General features: G+C 33.1%; 1 protein-coding gene across 1 annotated transcript; it reads left to right on the top strand.

Annotated features, from left to right (window-relative positions):
* Positions 1-7,526: 7,526 nt before the first annotated feature.
* On the top strand, positions 7,527-10,179 carry HELRODRAFT_179441 (hypothetical protein; the record flags this gene model as incomplete). Its single annotated transcript, XM_009028282.1, has 3 exons — positions 7,527-7,698; positions 8,306-8,411; positions 10,002-10,179. The coding sequence occupies 3 exons, from the start codon at positions 7,527-7,529 to the stop codon at positions 10,177-10,179; spliced, it is 456 nt and encodes a 151-aa protein (XP_009026530.1).
* Positions 10,180-11,903: the final 1,724 nt, after the last annotated feature.

The raw sequence follows: 11,903 nt of genomic DNA, 5'->3' as shown, positions 1-11,903 counted from the left end.
GTATGTATGTATGTATGTATGTATGTATGTATGTATATATATATGTATGTATGTATGTATGTATGTATGTATGTATGTATGTATGTATGTATGTATGTATGTATGTATGTATGTATGTATGTATGAATGTATGTATGTAGACATGCATGTATGTATGTATGTATGTATGTATGTATGTATGTATGTATGTATGTATGTATGTATGTATGTATGTATGTATGTATGTATGTATGTATGTATGTATGTATGTATGTATGTATGTATGTATGTATGTATGTATGTATGTATGTATGTATGTATGTATGTATGTATGTATTTATATATCTATGTATAATATCTATTATATATATGCAAGGTCGTGATCACTCTTCAAGGGCTTAAGGTGCAGATATTTTGTCAGAGTTAAGATGAACCTCTCTACACCTTCTGATTCTACATTGTTTCACTGTTTTACCCTGCTAACCCCCCTAATCTCACCTCCCTTAATCTCACCCCTTCCACACACAACCACAACGGATGAAAAGAAACAGGAATAGTAATAATCACAAAAAAATGTCGCCAAGGTTTTTTTTAAAGTTCAAAAATAGTTCAATAATATCGAACTGTCAGCAAATTTATGACCAAGCCGGATAGCTAACTAGTTGAAAAACCTTAAAAATTTTACTCTGCCAATCCGACAACATTTATTTCTTCAACTGCTTTTGTTAATAAATGAAATTTCGTTTTGCTTGTTCATGCAAATGTGCAAGTGTGTGCTGGAATAAAAATGTAAACGCTTTATGTAAACGCTAAATTAACTACGTTATACAGCACTGAGTGGGCAAGCCTGCATGTAATTCAGCAGGCATTTCATCTGATTATTTCCTTATAACACGAAGATGACCAGCTAACTTTGCACAGATAGAAAAAAAGCTGTTATACAAACCACAGTAGCCAATATTAGTCGCACTTTGTAGCTAATTGAATTTATCTTAAATAATTACCAATTAAGTATTTAAGAGTTATGATGCGTTCGATGTTTTTGTTGTTGTTGCTCCTCTTGATGTTGTTTATTTTATATATTATGATTTGATATTTCTGTTTAGTTACAAATGAGTTGTTTTGTTTCAAGAATAATTTTTATATAACTATATATGTGTATGTTGTTGTTTTGTTTCAAGAATAATTTTTATATAACTATATATGTGTGAGTTTATGTGTATATGTATGCAAGTTTGTTTTGTTTACTTGATGTTTTTATTGGAATGATAGCATGTTTTCACATGTTGTATATATTGTACATATAAATATAGAAGTGTATGTTGCTACGTGTTGTTTGCATACAAGAAAGCAAGCAAACAAACAGACACACAGACGAACAAACAAACAGAAAACTACGCAGACAAACAAACACACACACAGACAAACAAGCAAACAGACAAACCAACCAAGAAACAAACAAATACCAACGACAATCACATCGGACATAGCAGAATAATATTGCGCCCAAGGCGATGTGCGAGTAAATGATGTCATTTAGCGAGTACGCATGTCTGGCCGGAAGTATGGTCGGCCATGTTTGTTGCCATGGATGCATTTATTAAGAAGGCGTGCGTATATGTAATTTATTGGACTGATTGACTTTCCACAAACATGCTCCTTCCTACGGTAACGATGCTTTCCAGGAGATGATGATGACGACGACGATGGTGGTGACGATGATGATGGTGATGATGAGGATGATGATGAGGACGACGAAAATGATGAGGATGACGACGATGACGATGATGATGACGAATATGACGATGATGATAATGATGATGATGGTGAAGAGAGAGATGAAGGTGAGGAAGATGTCTGTCGTTGTTGCTCCGATGATGAAGCTACAAGATGATGACAAATATGATACTGTAATTTTTGTTCTCGTTCTTCTGAAGATGATGACGATGATGACAATAATGTGATTATTATTATTATTATCATTATAATTATTATTGATATTTTTGTTGTTGTTCTTATTATTATTGATAATTATATCTTTTTTGTTTAATGATAGTGATCAGGTTGTTGGCATTAACGATGACGATGGTGACGATGACGATGTTGTTGTTGTTGTTGTTGAAAGAATGATTTCATAAAAAAATGTACAACATTATAAAAAAAAATACGCCTGAAAAGACGAACAAATCTGTTTGAAAGAAAAAATGCAATAGAAACAAACAAAACTGACGGAGAAACAACGAATATTACAAGCAAGAAAACTACAGCCCCCACTCACCACATGCCTGCCACACCACGTGAAAACACACTTCAGACAAACACCGACAAGCAAGGACACAAATAAAAAACATAAAAATATACAATCACGTACAAACATACACTCATGCAACACATACGATTATATTTCTAGACAAACACTGATGCAGACACACACACACCACACATACACAGCACAGAGAGAGAGAGAGAGAGAGAGAGAAAGAGAGAAAGAGAGAGAGGAGACACACACACAAAGACACAGGCAGACAGACAGAGAGACAGCCGCACAGACAGACTAGCATCTGGATAATTCATATTATTAAGGCGCAAACTCTTATAATTTTCACAGCGAAAGGATTTTGTCACATCGGCGTGACCTTACGTCTGAGCAAGTGTTAACATTAACATGACTCCATGCATACAAAAACAACAATGCACCACAACATGCATGCCTGAATGCATGCATCTGAAACTCATATAAAATGCATTTGCTTATCTTTCTCCGTGCGTGTGTATGCGTGCGTGTGCGCGCGCGTGTGTGTGTGTGCGTGAGTATATTTGATAAGCATAAAATTTTCACGTTCCTAATATTCATTTGAAGTTTGCACAAAATGCACGCGCCTCGACCAATGAGAAATTATTTGATAGGCAGATGCATGTTGGTTAATGTTTTTTTGTAATGGTGGCTCGGCTGAATATTTATAAAAATTAAGAGATGGAATGAAATGCCAGTTAGGATGTTTTCGGAGGAAGTAGGGATGTGCTGCGATTGATAACAAAAGATAATAAAAGTAATGACAGTAATGAATAAAAATAATAAGAACTATTCGACAAATAATAATGAAAATAAAAAATGATAATATGAAAAGGTGTGAATGGAGGAATGAAAATAAAGGAGTGATTGGAGAAAAAAAAAAGAAAACAGATGATCGAAGAAATAAATGAAAACGAAAATGAAAGAATGGGTAGAAAATGAATGAAAGGATGAACGAAGGAGCGAAAAATGAATGAAGGAGCGAACGAAAGCATGAACAAGTGCCGAAAAATGAATGAAGGAGCGAACGAAAGCATGAACAAGTGCCGAAAAATGAATGAAGGAGCGAACGAAAGCATGAACAAGTGCACACATAAATATGTGTCCTCACTCCATTGAGTTGCACATCGTTAACTCAATGACTCACCTCTCCGATTAAATTATACCAATCCGACTGACCAACTGCTTATTATTATTATTATTATTATTATTATTATTATTACTATTGTTATTATTATTAGTAGTAGGAGTAGTACTAGTAGTTGTTGTTGTAGTAATAGTAGTAGTAGTGACAACAGTAGTAGTAGTAGTAGTAGTAGTAGTAGTAGTAGTAGTGTAGTAGTAGTAGTAGTAGTAGTAGTAGTAGTAGTAGTAGTAGTAGTAGTAGTAGTAGTAGTAGTAGTAGTAGTAGTAGTAGTAGTAGTAGTCGTAGTAATAGTAGTAGTAGTAGTAGTAGTAGTAGCAGAAGTAGTAAAGTAGTAATAGTAGTGGTTGTTGTAGTGGTAGTAATATTGTTATTATCATTAATGTCATTTTATTATTATTATTATTATCACAATTGATTTTTATTATTAATTTTATTTGTATGCTGTTGTAAAGTTTTCGATAATTTTATTGTTGCGCGCTTTGTTGCTGTTTTTGTTGTTCTGCTTCCTCTTCTTCTTCTTATGATTATTATTGTTGTTATTATTCTTATTGTGTCCAAGCATTTCTTGTCTCTGTCCGTCCACACATGTCATGATATGATGACGACGTTGTGGGTGATGATTATGATGAAAGTAATGGTGGTGGTGATGATAACGACTAGGTCGATATATAGTTAGTTAGTTATATATGATGACGATGACGACGACGATGATGATGATGCTTTTGATAGCAGAAAATACAAATATAATAATTGATGGTGATGATGATGATGGTGGTGGTGGTTGTGATGATGATGATGACGGAAAATAATGATACAATAATAACAATTTGTTAAAATTAATTTGTTGCTTATAATCAATCTCGATGTCGAAACCGTTGTTGTTGTAATTTTTATATGTAATGTTATCAAAAACATCATCATCAGTAAGTCACATCCATCATCATCATCATCATCACCATCATCGCCACCAACATCGTCATTATCGTCGTCGTCATCTTCTTCATCTTCAGTAGCAGCCGGACGATTCACATTTGCATTGACATACAAGGAGACAGACGTGTGTTGGAGATGCTGACATGTAAATAACTTCCAGCACGGCAACACATCGCAGCCTCATTCAACAACACCTCGTTTGTTCATACAATTCAACAAAAATATCTTCAAACATTTTTGGTTGTCCATCATTATATAGATAAAAAAAAACAAGCAAAAAGGTATAAAACACATGCAAATGCATGTAATATCAATAAGTAAGTAGGCGAACATTGAAACGTATGTAAGGCACACTTTGAATTTCAACAAAATACAAACATGTGTACACGCGCATCGCATCTTACTCGGTTGTTTGTATGTAAATTTTACGATCATGTTCAGTTCAAAGAGTAACGCATAAAGAGAATGTTTTAAACGTGCAAAAGCAGGTATGCAGTACAAGTTTTGTTTAGTTTGTTTGTTTGTTTTTGTTTCTATAGTCTTGGAAATGTTTTTGTATATGTTTACGTTTTTGGAATTTCGTGTATGAATTTTAAGTGTAAACATACGCAAACGCATACATGTATGTGTGAGCCCATAATTGATTAGAACTATAAGGAAGTAATAATCATATCCGGGTTCAGCTTTAATCTATGTTAAACGCTTCGCACAGACAGGTATTTTAACGCTCCATCCAAAATACAGAAAGAATTTTATTTTTGAAGTAAAATAGAGAAAGATTGCTTTACATAACTCTTATCTAATGCTTCTACAATCCGATACTTCTACAATCCTGCTACAGAGTTCATTCAGAAAACTCTGAGTCTGAAAATCGGTTGGACCAAAGGTCTCAATACAGACTGGCTGAAAAATTTGCTATCTGTATGTATGTATGTATGTATGTATGTATGTATGTATGTATGTATGTATTTATGTATGTATGTATGTATGTATGTATGTATGTATGTATGTATGTATGTATGTATGTATGTATGTATGTATGTATGTATGTATGTATGTATGTATGTATGTATGTATGTATGTATGTATGTATGTATGTATGTATGTATGCATATATGTATGTGTGTGTATGTGTATTTATGTGTTTACGCATGTATGATTGTATGCATGTAGGTGTACGTATGTATATGTGCGTGCAAGCAGAAGCAAAGAAAGGACTGTTGGCTGATGCTAGCAAGTATGAATATAAATGTCATCGACAAATCGAGCAGACAGCATGGTTTGATATGATAGCAGTTAGCGGGATGCAAGACATCAATTGTCTCATTCTCGCGGGTAACATAAATCTCCAACACGTGTGTTTATGTTTGCTTGTTTGTATATTTGTTTGCTTGTATGTTTGTCTCTTTATATGTTTGTTTGTTTGTATGTTTTGTGGTTTGTATATTTTTTGTTTTTATGTATTTATGTGTGTGTGTATGTATGTATGTTTGTTTGCTTGTGTTTTTTCTGGTTTGTATATTTGTAATTTTTTGTTTGTATGTTTGCTTGTTTGTAAATATGAATTTTTGTATGTTTGTTTTTTTCTTATTTGCTTGTTTTATTTCTTTTGTTTGTTTGTTTGTTTGCTTGATTGTTTGTTTGTTTGTATTTTCGTTTTGAACTGGTTTGAATGTTTGGTTACGTTCAAATGTTTATAAGGCTCACTACTAACATGTTGTGTATTATTTTCATGTTTCTATTCAAGAGATTTTAACGTCAACTTGTTTGTTTATATGTTTTTAAAAAATATTTGTTAAGATTATTCAGCATTTTGCACATTAAGTTTTTTTAATTTCAACCATTTGCATGCGTCTTTCAACATGACCAGCTGCAACAGTTGATGAACAGTTGACAACAGAAAGCGGATGATGAGGAATGTTTGAACAGTTGAAAAAATTAAAAAGAAAATTTATCTAGAGATTTTGTTAAACCTGACAAAAAATATATGGATGGCATTGCAAAAAACTGTGGTGGATGTTTAAAACTTTATAAAAATTCAATGAAACCGGCCAAAAGAGGAAAATGATTTCAAACATCGACAAGAACAAAAAAGACGTCATTGGCCTCAACATTTCTTCAAGAAATTAAAAAAACATAATTAATAAATTAATTTATTCAATTATTCATTCATTCATTCATTCATTCATTCATTCATTCATTCATTCATTCATTCATTCATTCATTCATTCATTCATTCATTCATTCATTCATTCATTCATTCATTCATTCATTCATTCATTCATTCATTCATTCATTCATTCATTCATTCATTCATTCATTCATTCATTCATTCATTCATTCATTCATTCATTCATTCATTCATTCATTCATTCATTCATTCATTCATTCATTCATTCATTCATTAATTCATTCATTCATTCATTCATTCATTCATTCATTCATTCATTCATTCATTCATTCATTCATTCATTCATTCATTCATTCATTCATTCATTCATTCATTCATTCATTCATTCATTAATTCATTCATTCATTCATTCATTCATTCATTCATTCATTCATTCATTCATTCATTCATTCATTCATTCAATCATTCATTCATTCATTCATTCGTTCATTCATTCATTCATTCATTCGTTCATTCATTCATTCATTCATTCATTCATTCATTCATTCATTCATTCATTCATTCATTACCTATTTTTAATTGATTGATTAACTGATTGATTGATCTTCGTAAGAGCGTATTTTTTATTTTTTTTTCTAAACTAAAACATATACTGAAAGAAAGAATGGCGCAAATAAGGTTGTACTTTTCAGGATGCTTGCATGGAAGAACGTCACCCGCAAATCTGACGAACCGACCACTTTAAAATAAACTGCATTTTGTAGCAAATGGCTTATGCTAAGAAGAATTTTGTTCCTTCTTCAAATTTTCATGAAGCAATATTTGGCGATTCACACAGATAGGATTTTACGCATCTCAATTTACATTGTGTCATCTAGTTCGTGTTAGTATGAATATGCCAAAAACTTTACTAGATACAAATCTTGCCTGAAACTGCAACTAACCAATCCATTAATTATTCAATCAGTTAATCAATCAGTTAATAATCAATCAGTTAATCAATCAGTTAATCAATCAATCAATCAAACGAATGAATGAATTGAATGTTGGAGAAAAGATTTGACGTCAGTGCATTCTTGTTGTTTGTTGGAGTTAAAAATATAAAAGAAGAATATCATGTTGAAGGCCGCGCCAATAAAACAAAAACCAGTCAAATCACGATAAATAACATTAGCAACGCCGACGGTCACGTCAAACAAGGAGACAGAACAACGAGTACGCTCATAGAAACAACAAAACATGCCAACCGACCGAGTGTGTATCAACAAGTTTATAGATTTCTGGTCTATAAGTTTAAAAGTCTATAGTTTATAAGATGTCGTACCGCCACAGAGAGATAGACCTACACAAGCAAACATTAGCATCGCTAACAAAGATGGGCTAAAAAATTAATTAAAAAGAACGAAAATCAACAACAACATAAACTACAATAGCATTAACAATATTAGCAACAGCATCAGCATAAACAGTAGCAACATCAACAACAACATAATCAATAAAACATCAGCAACAACAACACCCACAACAACACTAACAACATCATCAACAACAACAACAACTTCAACAACATCCCCAGCAACTTCAACAACGACAACAACTTAACAGATAAAGCTGAAAACTGAAACTCAACAGAAAGAGAGAAAATAACAAAAGTCAACAAAAACCAAACGACAGCCAGCCCAAGCAAACAGATAAAATAAACAATTACACGAAACTACATCCACAGAAACTGCACAACAACTTGAGGACAAAATCTTAAAAATAACACAACAACATTAGCAACAAACAACAAAAACGAAAAACGCAACCGCAACAACAACAGCATCAACATCAACCAACATCAACAACAACAACCGCAACACCATCAACATCAAATACAACAACAACATCAACATCAAATACAACAACAACAACAGCATCAACTTCTGGTAAGCAAGCAGAGAAACATACACGAGTTTTATTATGCGCTATATAAATGCAGTTAGCATAGAGGTTCGCAGAAGACGTTTACGAAATTTAATATATATCTTTATTTGGCCTGACGTTTCATTAATTTTGATTTCAACCTTCCATCCGTTCTTTGAAAGCGAGTCAAAGCATAAGCATATTTAAGCACACATAGGCATAAACATTGGCCGTGGTTCTATCTATACAAATGTATGAACGTATATAACATATGTATACGTATGTTGGTATAATTGTGAGTGTGTGTGTGTGTTTGTTTGTTTGTGTTCGTGTGCGTGCGTGTGTGAGGAAATAAGCATGATCGTTAATGTGCATTTGTGACATAAATGTAAATGTGTGTGTGTGTACAGTGTACATGTACGTGCGTGTTATTGTCTGTGTGTATGTGCTTTATAAATTTACTAGACAGTTTACAAACACATCTTAAAAGTTATACATTGTGCATAGAGATACATTTTTTATATTCTGATAAAAATAAGTTAGCATACTGATAAGTTGGACATGTGTTTGTATGTTTTACGTTTTCTTGTAGATATCTTATAGATTGTATAGGTGGTGTTGCAAGCAAGCCAACATGTGCATATAAAAATTACCATTGATCTCCATTATGCTTGCAAATTTAAACTTGGATGCCACGTTGAAAGTTTAAATTAAAAAATATAAATGCATTAAGCAATATGCCAGGCAAGCACTGTACGCTGTAATAAATGTCTTGCGCTGTCCGTCCATGTTGCGTGCTGTTGCGTGTTGTTGCGTGTTGTTGTGTGTGTTGTTGCGTGTTGTTGCATGTTGTTGCGTGTTGTTGTACGTTGTTGTGCGCTGTTTGTCCATTTTGCGTTCCGTCGTGTGTTTTTGTCACTTGTTGTGTGCTGTTGTGTGCTGTTGTATGTTGTTGCGCGTTGTTGCCTGTTGATGTCGTTGTTGTTAAACATATCTATACGGCATTATACAATTTCGACCACGTGTAGATGATGTGATGTTGCTGATGTAATATGTGGCGATGATAATGTCAGCGTCTAATGGACATTGTTGTCCTCCTAACTGCTGCTGATGCTGGCCGATGATGATGTCAGCAGACGAGAATAGACTCGCTCCGACATTAAAATGTTAAAACGCATTAAGAAATGCTATGAAGTCAGATGAGGTGAGCGTTCGTGCACCCTTGCGTTTTTGCATTGGGTTTATCGTACAAATTTGTATATATATAAATTTATATATATATATATTATAAAAATTTATATACTATTTATGTATATATATATAATTTTTATTTTTGTGGTGTTTGTGTGTGTCTGTTTATTTTTGTGAATGTGTGTGTTTGTGTGTGTTGGTGAAGCAATTTAAAAAAATTTTATTAATTGCAAAATCTTCAACTATACAACGACAACTCTCGTATTAACTGCATTGCAACATCAACAACACAGTATTTAGAAATATTGCTTATGAATTACTTTAATGACAGCAACATTGCAACAACACCATCAGCAACAACAACAATATCAACACAACATCAACACAACATCAACACAACATCAACAACACAACAACATCAGCACCATCAACATCAACAACACAACAACATGCACGCAGATGGCAAGTGATGTAAGAATATCGAACAACGACTCTTCAATTGAACAACAATCAATATGTTGCGTCATCAGCATCGTCACCAACGACCCATCAACGACTCGAACGCCTGCAACATGTAGACCCAACACAACACAAAATTAAACGTGTTTAAATTTAGCTTAAACTTAGAAAAACAATTACTTGAAAATTGTTTGGCTTTCTTCAAATCATGAACATTGTCATCAGTTCCTAGCTCGTCACCATCTTCATTCATCTTCATTTTCATCATAATTATCATTATATTATTTAATTGTTTATTAATTTTTTCCTCATCATCATCATCATCGTCGTCGTCAACACCTTTTGTTCCTTTTTTTCTTCATAATTATCATCACCATTATTATCATTCAGTAATCTATTATCTCTTTTTTTATCATCATCATCATCGTCATCGTCATCATCATCATCATCATCGCCATCATTATCATCATATTATCATCATATCATCATCATCATCGTCGTCATCATCATCGTCGTCATCATCATCGTCATCATCATCATCAATAGTCGTAATCATCATCACCATCATCCTCACCATCATCCTCACCATCATCCTCACCATCATCCTCACCATCATCCTCACCATCATCCTCACCATCATCCTCACCATCATCCTCACCATCATCCTCACCATCATCCTCACCATCATCCTCACCATCATCCTCACCATCATCCTCACAATCACCATCACAATCACCATCAACTCATCAACGACAACAACATTCATTTCTTCAATTATTTGTGGCATAATAATCACTACGCAGTGCACCTCACCCATTCAGTCTCTTCACTCATTCACTCATTCACTCTGTTCATTCATTCACTAACTTCACTCTGTTTATTTACACTCTCTGCTTATTCATTCACTTTGTTTATTCATTTACTCTGTTCACTTTTTCAATCATTTGGAAGATGTAAGATGAATGAATGAATGAAGTGTTGAATGGATGGAGGAATGAAATGCAGGATGGATGGAGAAATTAAATGTAAGATGGATGAATGAATGAATTATAAGATAAATGGATAAATAAATTAGAAGATGAATAAATGAATGTACTACTATTGGATGAATGGATGGAGGAATGAAAATTGTTTAGTTGGTGGAGGTGAGAGGGAATCCATTGATTTTCCAGTGGATTTGTTTTATTTACATGCATTCGTTTGCACAATCATAGTATTTCTATATTCACTCATTTATTCATTCATTCATTCATTTATTTGTTCGTTTGTTTGTTAGTTCATTCATTCATTCATTTGTTCGTCAACGTTGAAATCATTTTATATTTTATTTATTCGTTCATTCGTTTCTTCGCATTTTATATTTTCGTTTTTCTTTCTCATTAGCCCTGTTATAATTAGACTACCATATTGAATGTTATAATTAGACTACCTAACATTCAATCATTCATTCACACATTAATTAATTCATTCATTCATTCATTCACTAATTCATTCATTAATTCATTCATTCATTCATTCGTTCATTCATTCATTCGTTCATTCATTCGTTCATTCATTCATTCATTCATACATACATACATCCATTCATTCATTCATTCATTCATTCATTCATTCATTCATTCATTCATTCATACATACATACATCCATTCATTCATTCATTCATTCATTCATTCACTCGCTAATTTTCTCACTCACTCATTTATTTATTCTTCAATTTAATCAAACCATTAAATCATTAATCCACTCAGTAATTTATTCATATTTCCTTCAATCATCCAGGCTTTGAGGAAAGAAGGACGACATCAGTGGTACATGTGCACGTCAGATAGCTCATTTAATCCCTCCCACATCAATATTCCCATCC

This window comes from Helobdella robusta, assembly GCF_000326865.2.
Source record: "Helobdella robusta unplaced genomic scaffold HELROscaffold_54, whole genome shotgun sequence".
Lineage (NCBI taxonomy): Eukaryota > Metazoa > Annelida > Clitellata > Rhynchobdellida > Glossiphoniidae > Helobdella > Helobdella robusta.
This window is presented reverse-complemented; position numbering and strand designations above follow the sequence as displayed.